At 42.8% G+C, this 16826-nt stretch overlaps 3 protein-coding genes across 3 annotated transcripts; 1 reads left to right on the top strand and 2 right to left on the bottom strand.

Annotated features, from left to right (window-relative positions):
• The first annotated feature begins 343 nt into the window (after positions 1-343).
• On the top strand, positions 344-3732 carry LOC139475073 (uncharacterized). The gene is made up of 2 exons (XM_071258302.1): positions 344-445; positions 2499-3732. Exons 1-2 carry the CDS (start codon positions 371-373, stop codon positions 3300-3302), a joined length of 879 nt encoding a protein of 292 aa, XP_071114403.1. The 5' UTR covers positions 344-370; the 3' UTR covers positions 3303-3732.
• Positions 3733-7038: 3306 nt separating this feature from the next.
• LOC139473642 (uncharacterized) lies at positions 7039-8292 on the bottom strand. Its single transcript, XM_071256320.1, has one exon. The coding sequence runs from the start codon at positions 8290-8292 to the stop codon at positions 7039-7041; it is 1254 nt and encodes a 417-aa protein (XP_071112421.1).
• A 38-nt stretch (positions 8293-8330) lies between these two features.
• LOC139475442 (PE-PGRS family protein PE_PGRS5-like) lies at positions 8331-13127 on the bottom strand. The gene is made up of 6 exons (XM_071258654.1): positions 13032-13127; positions 12519-12609; positions 12229-12381; positions 11010-11240; positions 8512-10631; positions 8331-8366 (listed from the first exon to the last, which is right to left on the bottom strand). Exons 1-6 carry the CDS (start codon positions 13125-13127, stop codon positions 8331-8333), a joined length of 2727 nt encoding a protein of 908 aa, XP_071114755.1.
• Between the last annotated feature and the right edge of the window lie 3699 nt (positions 13128-16826).

The raw sequence follows: 16826 nt of genomic DNA, 5'->3' as shown, positions 1-16826 counted from the left end.
ACAATTTATCCTCCCACAAAGACTCTACTTTATTGCTTGAATAACACTGCTCTTCCCTTTGTGTTGACCGTTGGGCTTTCTACCTCGTTTGTAATGAAATGTGTTGTGTTTAGTCTATACGCGTGTTGAAAAGACGCAGAATGTTGATCTATTCAATGACATTTGCTGTTAGAAACGGCCAAGGCGCTGTCAGTTGTTATTGCAAATGTTATGATTTATGAGGGCAGCCTTTATGTATAAAAGAAATATAATATAATAACGCATTTACGTATGTGACTATATGTGGTGTCAGTGTGACATACGATTGGTGTTATATATAGCGCGACACCACACTACCGCATACAGTGGATTCGGTTGTTGGACATTATGGATGTTGTCAATCTGTTTTAATGTTGGAATTTACCAGGAGACATCCAAAATGAGTGAAAAACAACCACTATCAAAGGTAGGTGAAGCATTTGAGACATAAACTGCAGCGCAAGAGAAGGTATACCCCTATTAATGGTGGCTGAACGTGAAACAAGCAAGAAATGGCAATTCGACGGCGGTGAATTTGATACCAGATACCAGCTGGGTTTTTTACTTTATGGTTGTAGTGTTTCGGCAACTGTTTCAGCCGCGGGACGTTTAATTAAACATTTTTTGGTCAAATTCAATTTTCAAGTGTATGTATTCCTATCATATGCCGTCAGATTATATACATGGGTGTGCGATATGGTGCGCGTGTATGTGGCTGAGTATTACTACATGATTAAATAGTGTTATCTAATAACATCATTATCGAACTCCGTCCAACTCTTGTATTCCCGAGGGGGCGCGGGTGGCCCAGTCGTCTAAGGCGCCGCGATTCGCTGTGCAGAGTTGCGTCCCTTGGGCACGCCAGAAACCTATGATTGTGGGTTCGAATCCCGGTTCGCCCCGATTATGTTTCTAGGTTTGTCAGCACCATACACGTGTTCGTGGGTTTCACCGAAGTGGTGAACGACCTGCAACACTTCGGGCTTCCCTCCCACATTAAGCTGACACGCCGCGATATAACTTGAATACTGTTAAAAGCGGCGTTAAACCCAACTTACTCACTCACTCACTCTTGTATTCGCGCCCTTTAATATTGTCTTGTTCTCGTTCATGACGTTACCGAATCCCCGATTATAACTATATAATATCATTTTATCTGCAACACGATTGCTACATACCATACAAAATGTCGCATTTTGAAGTTGGGACACTGCACAACGTATAATCTGTTATGAGGGATTTATATCTATCATAGATCTCCGACTACGTGATGGCAGGTATATCAACTACCCTTATAGAACAAAACCTTGTTAAATTGAACAAAAACAACAGCGAATTATCCGAAGTAACACCGTAGTCCAGATGTAAACATATTGCAAACCAGGACTTTGATGGGACCATTCGATACATTGTCTTAAAGGTCTAGGTACATCGAGCTGACCCGGTTTATATCGTATATGTTTGGAAGATAAACAGGATGTATATTTATCCAAGTTATAACCATTTTGACTTTCCTTTAATATATGCCTGAAGCTAGGTACACTTTTTATTAATATATTCATTGTTGCTATTAAACTTATTCCATATATAACAAGGGTGGTGGAGCATGCTCTTGGTTAAAGCGTTTGCTTGTGACACCAGTTCCATTCTCCACGTTGGTACACTGTACCTGCCTCGGTCGAGTATAATCCTCTCTAAACCTTACCAACAAATGACTCCAGCTGTTACCATTCAAGCAGCATGTAACAGTCTGTGAATCAATACTTCAATCAAAGTATGGATTTAAAAGCTATATTGACTTTGATTACATCTACCAATCTGACTATTACAATCCGCTAGACATAGTACTAGACATGATCACAGTAAAAGTGTTTCGACATTGGTGGAACATTTAAGAGGCGTGGTACTAAGACAACTGGCCGTCGAAGCAAGAGTGAATGAACTTATTCATCATCTGCATCCATGATCATGTATTTATCATAAAAATCTGACAATGATTCACAGAGACAATGTCCCAGATTCACCGATGGTACTACTTATAATGTTTGCACCCAGGCAGTCAGTGGGCATCATGCCGTTCAGAATAAGCCCTCTTTAAACTGTAAAGTTCTGAAAAACGCCAATAAGGTACATTTTGAGTATTAACGTTTCCTCTGTTCCAGGTATTTTTACAACATTTAGTATATTATGCTTTATCTTTGTAAGAGAAGGTGAGGTTTGGTAGCCTAGTGGTTGAAACAGTCGCTTGTCAAGCTGAATGCTCGCGTTCGATGCCTACATGGGTTCAAGTTGTGATTCCCGTTTCCGCTGTCCCCGCCCATTCGTGACCAACTCATATTATTCCGGGTTACGGAAAGGGGCGAGTGGTGACAAATGGTCCCCGTCGTGATATTCTTTGAATAAATGCGGCTTAAATCCCAACTAACTCACGCACATCGTAGGAGGAAATATGTTTTTAAACTTTATGTCTGTCGTTCCAGAAACAGCTCAAGCTGAGGAGTGGTAAAGTTGTTCCGCCACTTTTCCCCGAGGAGGTACTGCCACACACGAATAAGCGTGCAGTAAGATATTCCTCCCTCGATAACTTCCCTGACGCCAGATCACCAACACGATCTCTCGGCAATGCCCGAACTCGGACATCCAAGAGCGGAACACAATCGGAGAGAGACTTCCTACTCCTCCGGAAGATGATTGAAATGGGAGAATTCCAACGACCCAATGAGAAACTTCCTTTCAAAAACAGACGACTCAAGGCCCAGGAGAAGAGAATAGACACTCCCCCAACCCCAAAGCCATGTCAAAGACAACCAGTACGATCCAAATCTACTTCCAGGAGAGTGCCGGACCGATTCAACATGGGACAAATAAAACGGATCTCCATTGCTGACTTTCGACGCACGAAAATGCCCGGATTTCTGAGTTTCGTTTGTCAACGAAAACACGCACCGGTGGATCTACTTGAGAAAACACGATCGATTCACTGTGACCTGTTTGGTCCGGGTTTGTGTCCAGATTGCCAGAAGTTGGAGAACAGGTATGACTTTACCCAGGCCCAAGATGACCTGTTTCCTTATCTGAAGGTCACCTCCCGATCCTTGGTCGCGGCTCCTAAACTGAAGAACCAGCCAACGCCGATCTACCTTCAGGGTAAATGGCATCTTTCCGAGAAGAAGGAAGCTGGGACTAAAGCCCTGGGGAGTGTGTACACTCAGCTGGATCTGTATCACAGGATGGTCAGGGACAAGGAGGGGAACAAGAGATGGGATCTTATGACATATGGCTAGCTAATGTTAAGCCAATTCCGATATGTACTCAACAATGATCATCAGGATTTATTTCCTTCTAGAATTACATTAATGTTTATGGACTTCGTGGCGTTTGAGATTGTGTGACTTTTAACCTCGGATGATGAAAATCATCGTATTGCCTCACCAGAACTGCACAGAACATGCTATAGTTTATACTTTGAAACAGAGGTATACAAGTGTCAATTTACAGATTTCTTGTTGAAAGTAATTGTTCGTTTATTACGCATTATGTTTTTTATCATTATGTGAATATTATCAATGTGTACAACATACTACCTTCCGATGAATGTTGTTATCTCCTGACAGCATGTTTGTTTGTTTGTTTGTTGCTTCAGGCCGCAATATTCCAGCTTCATGAAGGCCGTCCGTAAATAATTTATTCGGGACCAGATAGTCTAGTGATTGCTATCATTAGCACCGATGCGTGCATTTGAGATATGACATGCATCAACCAAGTCAGTGAGCCTGACCACCCAATCCCTTAGTCGCCTCTTACGACAAGCATAGTCGCCTTTTACGGCAAGCATGGGTTGCTGAAGAACAATTCTAACCCGGATCTTTACGGGGTCGATAGCTTGTCGTCATTGACACGCAATAAGCCAGGTGAGACATTTCGACTGAAAGTCTGCTTGTGCGGCAAGCATGGGCAACAAGAGACCTGTCCTGGTTCGGAATTCCAAAGAGGTCGTCTAGTGCGCTGCTACTGATCAATTACGATCGATTAATTGCAATATTAATCAACATAAATGGTTCAAATGTATGCCCCTGAAATTGATAATTTGGTTAGAAATTATTTATCTGCGACAAGAATATGACAGTAAATTGAAAATGATGAGCGGAATTTCACGCTATCAAATATATGAGGTCGAAACTGACTTGAAAATCAAATATACGAACGCTTCAATGTAATTTAACATTATAAGACTTCCACCGACTGGTAGCTATTATTATTAGTTTGCCAACATTGTAATACATATCTTACATATTATGTGTCTCTGGAACAATATTGATCAATATTTTCAATGCAATCAGGAAGGCTCAGAGCAATAACACATGGTCAGTTGTGTAAATATATATATGTCAATGCAAGAGAATAAACAATCTTGATTATCCACCGAAATTGGTTCTAGTTAGCGTAAAGGGCAAAAAAGATGTGAAAATTATATATAATGGACCACTGAAAATCAGTGATGACATCAGGTGAAGGCTTTGTCATGAATTGGTTCATGAAGCGCCAGTAAAAGTAAATCATTCGCTTGTTACGGAGTTGGCTGTTGGAGCGGGTTTCTTCACATGCTGTGCGTGGGTGTAAGTATAAGTGTTCTGCGTGTTTAAGACATATCTCTGTAGAGCCGCATCATTAATGTTTTCTATCATGTTTCACATATCACAGCAACAACGATATATTGTTACCGCCTGTTATTTTTAAATGTTATGTTGCACCATTCGTATCTGCAAGTCTTTCTTCTTACTGATCAAATGCACATATGGAGAGTACTATTTTACTATTTGTGAAATACCAAAATTTGATATTAGAATTATGTCAAGAAATCCCCGAGGCCCAACTCATGCTTGTCGAAAGAGGCGACTAACGGGATCGGGTGGTCAGGCTCGCTGACTTGGTTGATGTATGTCATCGTATCCCAGTTGTCTAGATCGATGCTCATGATGTCAATCACTGGCTTATCTGGTCCATAATTAATTATTTAGAGACTGCCGAATATTACTTGGTGCGGCGTTAAAAAACAAACAAAACTAACAACCCAAGGCCTTGTTCCTGTATCAACTACCTCATATGTCAAGCGGTTATTTATAAACGAATATTATTCAGTTACGCATAAATGAATAAATTACAAGCGATTTTCCTGGCATTTTTTCTTTTGTGTTTCCATTAACCTTGAAACAATAGGCCACGCCCACTAGCGGGCTACTGTTTACTGACTGGAGGATAATAGAGTGGGCGGGACTTGGTTGTATTGTTATGATGAACTACGTCACTGATTTCGCATTGTTGTGTACATTTTTTTTTTAATTAAATAGCCAGTCTGTGAAGTTATTTTTGTTGACCTCTTTCTTTAAAATAAGTGGTATTTATTTGTGTGTGTCCACCTGTTTTTACGTTCATATTTCGAAAACAAATTGAAGACAATTCTTTGTCTGTTTTCACTCACTCCATCATAGAGTTCCATTCAAGCTGATTTGGGCCACACTTTATACAGTATTATACTTCTATTGGGGCCTATCAGTTTAATGAGGCAGCAAAACATGGGTCGTGGACTACTAAACCGTGAGGCACACACAGATACGGCCTGATATATGGGATTATAGGATAAAATGCTTCATAAGTTGTCCTCAGGTTCACAAACATCAAACTAACCGTTCACTTGAAAAGAGGAATGTGTGAAAGAATAACAGCGGCATACAAGCTCACTCACTCACTCACTCACTCACTCACTCACTCACTCACTCACGTAATTGTCTCCCATGAGAAGTGTCCATATCTTTACGTGACTTACAAATGCTTAACTCAAAGCTAATACACTATCTACCTGAAAAAGGATTAAGATTACTCAACATACACAGTCGCATTTCAAGAAAGCAGGTTTATTCATATGAAAGGATACAGACATTCACTTTGTAATACAGGATCAGATAGTCTTCACATTACATCAAAATATAAAGCTCATACAATCTTGAACTGCAATTAATATCTATTGAAAGAAAACTATTCAAGAGTTCCTTCCAATGATACACAGTTATATTTAAACAACCATCATCCATTTGCTACACATATATAAAACAGTAGGCACTACATATAAATAAAATACTAATGTGGATTAATGACTAATAATTGTATCTAGCACCATAATATAGACAATCACCGTACAATCAAGTTCTCTGCTTATAAAAAGTCCACGACTATCTTCAGCTGAAATGTATATGAAATGTATATGATAGACACATCTTGTTCCTGCTATTACAATTGGACCAGACAACTTCTAAGGGTAACAAGGGAAGCAAACGATTGAATGGCATGAGGTCTGAGGACGTATACCAAAAGCCTCCCTCATCACCCCCACTCTCATCTGGAAGTAGAACACACTCAACAATCGCCCAAACAATGTGTTCCTGTCTGATACTGTCATCAAAGGGGTCGACCATTTGATATTCCGGGCAGGAACTGGAGCTGAATCTGGAGGGTCCCTAACGGAACCGAGGCAGCATCAGCACCAATAGAACCACATGCAACTGCAAGCTGTCAAGGGACCATTCTCGAAACAATAATACACTGTGTTATTTTCGCGCGTCAGTTAAGATATTGAGTGTCATACTAAGTACGCAATGCCATTAAAATGTGAGCAGACAATTCGTCAATCTGGATTGTTATACTACATGATACAATGGATGGATAAAAATGTTTAGATGACAACTGAAAATAACGCGAAATTGAGGTAAAACATTATTCTTAAAGCGTAAAGAAAGGTAATTATGGGATTCGAGTCCCATTTTACAACATTCGCATTCTGGTTCCTACAACCCATACGTTTCAGGAGCACCAATTCCATCATCAACTTGGGAAAGAAACTTGCTCAACAAGGTGAATTTTCTGCAAATGTGAAACGACCGTGCGCTATAATGTAAGCATGTTCGTTAAACCAAGCATCATGACATGAATATGAACAGGTTGCGTTTGATATGACCACTAGCATATCTACCGCCAAACATAACCTTTTCCTATCATTGGGAACTGCGACAATGTCCGTTGAGGTAGAAAAGGAACAGTCGCCATTTTGGGTAGGGAAATAACTTGCTGAACACAGACACGACATCCGCTACCGACGCAGCAGCACTTGCTGGAACCTGGGCATTCTCCATCGTGGCTGCAGGAGTGTCTCCGTGTACATACCGCAGAGCTGCGAGACGCTGGACACACTCCCGGTTTGATGGTAGGGATGTAAGGATAAGGTTCAGAACAAACTTGACCACAGCCAGAACTACAACACTTCTTACTACCAGGGCATTGGCTGTCATGGTTGCATTCGTTGAGGCAGAGTGAGAACCCACATGGTTTCAGACAAGTACCTGGTTTGGTGGCGCTTACGTCATAAGATGTTGGGAGAGGAAACGCCGATGGTTTGAGAGCCCCGGCTAACTCAGAACCACCATTTTGCATCGGAGAAGAAGATGGTACGTTGGATGTGGCAGGTGCAGTTTGGGACACTCCAAGGGCCGAATTTCCTTGTGGATTGGTTACAGAAGGAAATTGTCCGAAATCAAATCCAGAAAGAAGCCCACTAAGTGGGACTTGTGATGCACCACGCAAACCCTTCAGAGTCCCCCGAACTCCAGATCTACTCTGAGTAGTACCCTGGACATCGAAGAGTGCAGCGCCATGATTTCCAGTCGAGGGGCCTAGATTACCCCTTGAACCAGAATCCACTGGATATCTACCAGCAGCAGCAGAACTATATTCTCCTGCATTTAATCCTAAATCCTGAATTCCAGAAGCAGCTCTAGAACCTGTGCCAAACCGCCCTGGACCCGAGCTAGATGCCCCTGTATTCAAATGCAAACCATTATTCCGACTTATACCAGAGTTTCCTGCAACTCTTCTGATACCAGGCGCAGGTCCGTTTACAACGACATTCCCAGCTGCAATTGCTCTGGAAGCTGTCGACCCAGCAATGGTGCTTCTTGACAGAGAGGATGTGCCTGGATGAACAAAGGGGTCACTCCTTGTTATAGTTGCAGACCTTGCAGCAGAAGACCTGAGACTGTTCCTAGAACCAGAAGCCAGACTTGAGGGTGGTAGATGAGAGGTATGTCTGTTCACAGGTTTGGGTTGTCTGAGATTCTGTGACCTTGGTGCATTCATGCTAACAGTCTTTCTAATTTCAGGACGTACATCTGGGCTGGACCCAATGTTGATAGATGTTTGAAGCCTCGGATTCCCAGCCATACCCATGTTTCTTCCATTTCGATCAGTGTCAGCAACATGATGGTTTATTTTGACTTCTTGTCTCGAATGAACACCACGACCTATGTTCACAGATGTCGAAAAATGTTTGGACCCATTTTCTATTTTAACAGATGTTGACGTGTGTTTGGATCTGGCAGAGGCCCCACCAACATTAGATACACCACTCTCCGAATGGGGCCCAAAATGGGTTGTTTCTATTTGAACGTGAAACCTTGGTTGACGTGGATGACTTTGTTTCGGTGAACCACGCTGGGCTGTTTGGAACAATCCACTGGATCCAGATGGTGATGGTGTAATGCCATTGCTGAGAAGAGATCCAGACCCGCCGACAGTACCTGTATTCATATTCTGCAGCCCATTGGCACGAGCCTTCCCACTGCTAACTCTCGCATTAGCATTCCCAGAGACACCTGCAGATGATGCCATTGCTCTTGCATCACTGACTGCTCCCACCTGACTGCTCCCAACTACACTCACATGATTATTTGGGTTATTACCATGGCTTCCCGTTGGACCAACACCAGTACCTATTGCACCAATCTGTGCGACATTTGAAGCAGGGCCAGAGAAGCCGGGTTCTGAAATGGCACCACTGATTGCTCCGCTCAAAGCTCCGTTTCCTGCTAATCCATTAGCACCAGTACCACCAGTCAGGGTACCGATGTTACCAGAGCCTCCTTGCTGGTAAGTTGGTGTTCCCAAAACACCAGAGTGTATGCTATCAATACCTAAAGAACCTACTGCACTACCACCGCTGACTCCACCAATAGCATTTGCTCCTACAAGTCCATTGCTACCTAAGACATCAGTAACAGCTAAAGGGCTATCCAGAACTGATTGAGACAAACGTCCTTGTTGATCAGGGATACCATTCGGTAAAATGGCAGACTGGCTAGTTGCACTAACCATATTTCCCAAATCCCCAGTGCCAATACTGACAGCGTTGCCATTACCAGTAATTCCTTGGTCAACAATAGTTCCTGAAGTTATTGGATGGGTCTCAAAGACATTTGGTGATAACCTTGTGTCTACATTTGAGATGCCAGGAATGGCGTTTCCATTCAAAGGCATTCCTGAATTACCACCAGGATTGACAATTTGACCATTAAGAATACCCATGCCATTATTCCCGGATGCATCGATAACAGTTCCTACACTCTTGGAACTGACACCCCCAATATTTGATGACAGACCTACGTTATGCTCAGCACTGCCACCACTTACTGCTGCCCCAGAAACAATATCTCCTACAAACCCAGTAGTTCCTGTACCACCAGAACTGACACTTGGGTCGCTCAGAGTGTTACTTGTCCCCAACGGGCCAGCATCCAAAGTAGGAGGGAGTGTGGGGTTAGATATGGCGACTGAAGTGTTGCTAGCATTAATGGTCCCTTCAAAAGTAATGTCCCCTATAACATTACCACTGGAACCAGAATTTACATTGTTCAGGTTTATATTTCCAGATTCTTGCGCATTAATCACAGTGTCAAGGGGAACTGGTGTAGCCCTATCTATAACTGAAGATTGGCTAGAGGCACCCTGCGCTGAAATGGTGCTACCTGAAGTGCCATTAGTAGCTCCACCAGTGTTACCTGTACCAGCGACATTTGCAGTAGCACTACTACTTGCCGCAGCGGTTACATCAGTACCAATATTCAATGTTGCAGAAGATGCACTATTGGCTGCTAAAGAACGACCTGTGCCAGCTGCAGCATCCAAATTGGAAAGAGAAGGTCCTGTGCCTCCAGCATTGATATAACCATTGGAATCTGCTACCGACCTGGACAAATGATTTGTGACGTTTGTGGGTGTAGGGGGTGTATGACCCACGTTCCCACCCAACGGAGCACCTGATATGCTCTCTGCAGAATTTCCAACTGCAATTGTATCCATATTTGTTTTAACAGGATTGTTAGGACCATTTCCGATGACATTTCCGATGACATTTCCAAGCAACGTTTGTGGATTAATCTCCGTGGAAGTTCCCAAATTGTTCTGGGGATGAAGAGCATCCTGAGAAGCAGCTGTTCCATTCCCTCCTGCAGAACCACCAACTCTACCAATGCGATGTCGACCCAGCTGAACAATACCACCTTTTGTCACACCTGATATCACCGCATGAGATCCATTAGCCCCATGGTTTAATATGTCAACTATAATATCTCCAGGCTGTATACGACCTAAGTCTCCTACACCAGGACCAGACTGCTGTGGAGGGACAACCGTCCCCAGATTGCTGACAGGGATATTTCCCCCCTGAACATTTGTTGGCTCTACAGGTCCAGTGTTAAGACCATGCGGTGCCTTTGAGCTAACACCAGATACTGTATCAATTGCAGATCCAGTGATACCAACTGATCCCTGACTGCTCACACCAGCATTGTTCTGATGATTAGATGCTTGCCCCACGTATGTTCCACCAGGAAAGGGCGCTCTTAAAATATTATATGCTGCATTGGCTTCATTAACATGGTTACTGTGTATGGAATTAGCGCCTATTGAATTACCAACCTTAAACCTTTGATCATTGGAAGGAAACAACTCCTTACCAGACGCATGTGACCGTCCCACTACAATATTGACACATACCCTACATGTCCTTGATAGAAAACAGCACTGAGACCCGGAAGAGCACTGACTATCTGAATTGCATGAAGTGCTGCTTGGACAGGAATCTCCTTTGCCTAAAACAGGACAAGCACCTGCTACTTCTGGAGCGGATGCTACTGGGTCGGCACAAGTTGTGCCACAACCATTACTGCAGCATTTCTGTAGTCCAGCACAGCTGCTGTCGTTGTTACAGGCGTTGATGCAAGGACTTTGTTGGAAGGATCGCGGACATTCACCTGACTTCTGTGCACCAGGGTTTGGAGCCGAAAGGAGGTAACTGGTAGGTTCCAGCTTAGATGTGGCGGGATAAGCTTCGTGTCTTCCTGGAATAGGAATCAAAGAGAATTAGGGAAAGAATATTTCAAGTATAAGTAAGCCATTAATATTTATTACGCAGCCTGCAATATAAGGATGGTTTATGACTGAAGGATCCTTAACGTGTATCTAGACAACTTGTGATGTAGTTTCTATAGATTAATATTTACATATTTTGAATAGTTAACTGCTCATGTTTACGATTTACGACGAATCTTATTTTAGCAAATCACCGTTTAGTTGATGTAGGGACAGAACTTGGGTCCGTCTAGTCATGATTACCGACTGACGATTCTATTAAAGGATCGGGCCAATTGGCAGTCCTAGCAAATGTGATAAAAGTCATGATTCAAAACACCTTTTGTCTGTCTGAACAGTAAAATAGTATGTATATCATACGCTATGGTTACCCTAATTAAACAAGGACAACGTGTTAGTGTGAAGCCAACTATATACAAGGAAGGTAATGGAACAGTAAGCAATACGTAAGCGAATATTACAACATAATAAAATGGTATTCATGACACATTATTTTGTTGGTTTGTTGTTTAACGCCCCACTCAGTTATGTTCCAGCTATATGACGGCGTTCTGTAAATAATCGAGTCTGGACCAGATAGTCCAGTGATTGATATCATGAACATCGATTCACGCAATTGGCATACGGTGACATGCTTCAACCAAGTCAGCGAGCCTTCATGACATATGAACTGATATAGCGAAAGTTGTAACATCATGCATCATTATTATTGAAATAATTGGGAGTGGGCGCGGTTGCGGGTACAGTGATATGATTGTCCTGCATGTTTTGTCCTATCATGTGTAGCCTAGTGGTTAAAGCGTTCGCTCGTCACGCCGAAGGCCCGGGTTCGATTCCCCACATGGATAAAATGTGTGAAGCCAATTTCTGGTGTCCCCTGCCATCATATTGCTGGAATATTGCTAAAAGTGGCACAAAACAATACTCGCTCGCTCACTCCTACCAAGTGCTACTCACCTGTCCAACAGCAAGTCGCGAAGCCGGATGTCTCGTCACAGTCCGAGTGGGCGGGGCAGTTGTAGTCGCCTCGAGGTCCACACGTTGAGGGGTTGAAGATGTCATCATATACAGGGTGCCCAATCAGACACTGAACTGTCGCTGGTGGTACAGCTGGCATAAAGGAAATACAAAACAGTTACAAAAATTGGCCTTTCTGGCAGCTTGTTCAATATGGCTTACTATGGGCCCGTTAGGTTCAGTCTTGAATAGTATTGTATGACTTCAGTTATACTTAACGCCACGCCTACCTGCACAGGTTGGGACAGCTGGACAGCGGAGAGCTTTACACTGCTGACGAACCAGAATACAATGAGGTTTCTCTGCCGGACAGTTGTAGCCCTGAAAGACATGACGAGTCATATATGTACCATTGTGACAATTTAGCTAATCTTTATTTACCACATGTATTTTTTAATATAATATATATTTTCTACAATATTCGTAAAATGTAACCCTTATTAATACTGCTATAATTGCATATACTAGCTATTCGTTGCATATTCTAGCTATTCGTTGCCGAGACCCTCATAATTCATGTCTCATATGTCGAAACATTACAAACTAAACATTTCTCTTTCATTAACTTACATCACAAGGGTATGGAATGACAGTAACTGCAGGTGAAGTCCTTGTGGCTGGTGACAGCGTATGTTGGGCCTGGTGCAAGCTAGGCCTAGCTGCTGCTTCGTAAGGCTGTCCCATGGGTAGTTGTGATGGTGCTGGCTGTGCTTGAAGCGTAACACTTTGGGTTTGGGATGTACTTGTGCGTGATGTTGTCGCAGTGGGTCCTGGCTGTCCAGACACAGTGTTTTGTCCAGCTCCGCCTGTTGTTGTAAGTCTCTGAGGAGTTTCGACATGATGACCACTAGATTGTTGCGGGTACAGGGGATCTGTCTGATTTGATACTGATGTGTTTCCCATGGGTTCCGGCGTTGGCTCTGATACAGTCAGGGGTTCGGGCACTGGTTGTCGCAGTGGCGGTGGATGTGTTAGTAACGCCGCCGAAGCCGTTGCCAATGCCAATGCTGACGCCGATGCCGATGCCGATGCCGATGCCGATGCCGATGCTGACGCCGACGCCGCCGCGGTGATGTTGTACTTGTTTAAGAGGCCATCAGGTCGTTCCGTGGTTGTATTCGTAGTTGCACCGGTTGATGTGCCCGCTCTGTCTGGCGTCGGTGGTATGGTTACGAATGTTGCTGGTTGTTTTCTTGAGATAAAACCCGTTGTGCCGAAGACGCAAAACACCTTAAGTGAAATGGAAGCATAGGTATTCTTTTAATAACTGTGACAACACTCGCCTTCCTAACCGTACAGTGGTTCGGTGCTTCTTGAATAATAATGTGAGGGAAATATCGTCACGACTTCTTTCTAAATCGTTTTAGTATTGCATTGGGCAGTTTGTATCAATGTTCCAGTGGCAATATCACGACTGGGACACCAAGAACGGGATTCATAATGTATACCCGTGTTAGGGATAGCACCTAGCTCATCGTCATGACGAGTAAGTGAATGAGTGAGTATGCTTTTACGCCGCTTTTGGCAATATTACAGCAATATTAGGGCGGGGTACCAGAAATTGGTTTCACACAGAGTACTCATGTGGAGAATCGAAACCTGGCCTTCGACGTGACGAGCGAACGCTTAGACCACTAAGAGACCTCAACGCTTATCCATTTGTACAAGATGCTGCATTCAAATTATGTCTTTGCCCTATAATAAAAAGACTAAATCTTTCCCAGACCCGAAAATACTCTTGGCTACAAGTTTCCCCGGTATCATTAATTAATTTGCCTCGTGAGTGACCTAACATGTAACATCACATCAGCCGTATCTGAGCCAAACAACGACGGTATATAAGCAGTGGGGTAGCCTAATGCTTAAAGCGTTCTGTCATTGGTTCGAATTCCCTAAACGTTGAAGACAATCCTTGATGTACGCCAAACTCATTTACTCGTCAGAACGGCATTCTGTATTCGACAGTATTAAGTAGCATTCTGGCATAAGAAACGGACATTGTAAATGTCCTTTAAAACCATTAACAAATATTAAAATATCAGTTTACCAGATTACCAGCTATGCACAAATATCAGATTTCAGATCACTGAATTATCGGTTAAAGATCACAGCTTTTAATTCGAAAAGTCTATATGTATCTTATAGGTATCAGTTCTAATTGTAGAATGCATGCACTGGAATAAGATAAAAACGATTGTATTCTCAGCCTTGTATATCCACAATAGAAATTACACGAATATAGGCAGTAATGTGAACTTATAGATACAACGAGTGTAATATGATTATCGCATTTCTGCACTACAAGAATGGAAGTAAACGCCAACCCTAAAACTAAATACAGTAACTGTTTAAGGTAGAACGTTCCATCATTCTAAGCACGCTTTAGGTGTATTCTACCATAAAGTATGTCCCCCGTTGAAATATTATCGTCCACTTTAGCAAGTTAAGAACTACTTTACAGTGAATACAAAATTTAATCCACAATAGGGGACAATGAAAATCGAACCAGATCCCTTGATTGACGAGTGAGCACTCTACCCACAAGACTTCAGACCTTTGCGTTGATTTAAATATGATTTAGGAATCAGGGGAGAAGGGAGTACAAAGGAGTATTCTTTTCCGCATCACCGTAAATTAATATATGGTAATCTGTCAATGAATAAGACACAACCTACTGTAATCGTCCACTTTAGCAAGTTAAGAACTACTTTACAGTGAATACAAAATTTAATCCACAATAGGGGACAATGAAAATCGAACCAGATCCCCTGATTGACGAGTGAGCATTCTACCCACAAGACTACAGACCTTCGCGTTGAATTAAATATGATTTAAAAATCAGAGGAGAAGGGAGTACAAAGGAGTACTCTTTTCCGCATCAACGTAAATTAATATATGGTAATCTGTCAATGAATAAGACACAACTTACTGTGACTACAACCAGCCTCCTGATGCCCGTTAATGCCATTGTCATCTCCTTGCACCACCCTCACGTAATACAGTGTATCCTTCTGCTGGCCGGTGCGAGCCAGGGGGTTTTATACTACACCTTTCTGACACTGACGTATTGTGATCAATCAACTCTCATCACGATAGTGATTATTATGGCTGGCTCGGAGATATTTCCTCCACATGTCCTCAAGTTACACGTGCAATCGTTTATCTTACAACGTTTTTTAGCACTGTCATTTTGTCTCTGAAATTACACAGGGTGTCTGTGTACTGGGTTGTCCTTTCTGGTGCACGTCGTGTCTGAGTTAAAGGGATGAAGTCAACATGTCACATATCTGTACATGGTTATTATAAGTTGGTTGGTTGGTTGGATGGTTTAACGCCGCACTCTGCAATATCAAGATATATGACGGCGGTCTGTAAATAATCGAGTCTGGACCAGACAATCCACTGGTTGATATCATGAGCATCGATCCACGCAGTTGGGATCAATGACATGCATTAACCAAGTCAGCGAGCCTTACCAACCGATCCCGTAAGTCGCCTCTTACGACAAGCATAGTCGCCTTTTACGGCAAGCATGGGTTGCTGAAGATCTATTCTACCCGGGATCTTCACGAGTCAATTAGACAGTGGACGATGGTTTTTCTTTTTTTTTTTTTTCTTTTTTTAGCCGCGGCATTCTGCTGCCAGAAGGCTCTTGTATGGTTAAGAGACCTCAGGCCCAAAGCTATCTCCGAGCCCCCATCGCGCATGTAGACTTCATTTTCAGAGCTTGCGCTCGATTTGAAAACCCTAGGCGACCCTGATGACACCGTGTTGACCACGGTATAACCCAAGTTAACCTTGGCTGACCAATGTGCAAACTGATCAGCACATGCTAACTGATTTACGTCATAGGCCGGTTGACCTACGTTTCCCGTACCAACAAAAACCCTGGAATCCGGTACTTTTGTTAGCAGCCTACAAGTAACGTCGCCGTTAGAGTGGGCGAGTGAGTATGGTTTAACGCCGCTTTTAGCAATATTCCAAGCGGTGGACACCACGAATGGGCTTCATGCAGTGAACCCATGTCGGGAATCGAACCCGGGTCTTCAGCGTGACAAGCGAACGCTTTAACCACTAGGCTACCCGACCGCCCCCGTCGCCGTTAGAGCTAAATTAGTTTCACTTATTGCTTCAATCATGAATGAAGACATTTTAGTGAGTATAATGAACTAGCTATTGATATTATATATATATATACTCACATGCGTTCAGAGAAAATAAACTTTCGATTGTTTATATTAATTCTTGAGAATCCAAAATTCAACCCTGATGGTGATTTTGCATACCTGTTAGATAATTCACGCGTTAATTTGAACTTTCTTGACATTTTACATGCATTTGATAGAAAAGGTATATTGCAGCTTTGCCAAGCAATGAAACACTTATCAATATACATAGTTGTTTGTCACAGCAATACACACATCTTTCAGAGGCAAGCGCGTCCATCTATATGAAAGTCTGGCTTCTAAACTAGGCTTTGATCATGATAAAGGCCTCGGGAAGATGCAGTGCACGTGGTACTTGTGTTTTTCCTCCTG

This window comes from Haliotis cracherodii, unplaced genomic scaffold (assembly GCF_022045235.1).
Source record: "Haliotis cracherodii isolate W230 unplaced genomic scaffold, xgHalCrac1.p SCAF_3, whole genome shotgun sequence".
Classification (NCBI taxonomy): Eukaryota; Metazoa; Mollusca; class Gastropoda; order Lepetellida; family Haliotidae; genus Haliotis; species Haliotis cracherodii.
This window is presented reverse-complemented; position numbering and strand designations above follow the sequence as displayed.

Excerpts from the sequence above, each read along its gene's own strand:
- LOC139475073 (XM_071258302.1), top strand. The coding sequence starts at position 371 with ATGTTGTCAATCTGTTTTAATGTTGGAATTTACCAGGAGACATCCAAA. Across the intron at positions 446-2,498 it reads AAAAACAACCACTATCAAAG|AAACAGCTCAAGCTGAGGAG; the intron begins GTAGGTGAAGCA and ends CTGTCGTTCCAG.
- LOC139473642 (XM_071256320.1), bottom strand. The coding sequence starts at position 8,292 with ATGGGTATGGCTGGGAATCCGAGGCTTCAAACATCTATCAACATTGGG.
- LOC139475442 (XM_071258654.1), bottom strand. The coding sequence starts at position 13,127 with ATGTCGAAACTCCTCAGAGACTTACAACAACAGGCGGAGCTGGACAAA. Across the intron at positions 12,382-12,518 it reads AGCTGTCCCAACCTGTGCAG|CTGTACCACCAGCGACAGTT; the intron begins GTAGGCGTGGCG and ends CCTTTATGCCAG. Across the intron at positions 10,632-11,009 it reads ATCCGCTCCAGAAGTAGCAG|TATCTGGTGTTAGCTCAAAG; the intron begins GTGCTTGTCCTG and ends CAATTGATACAG.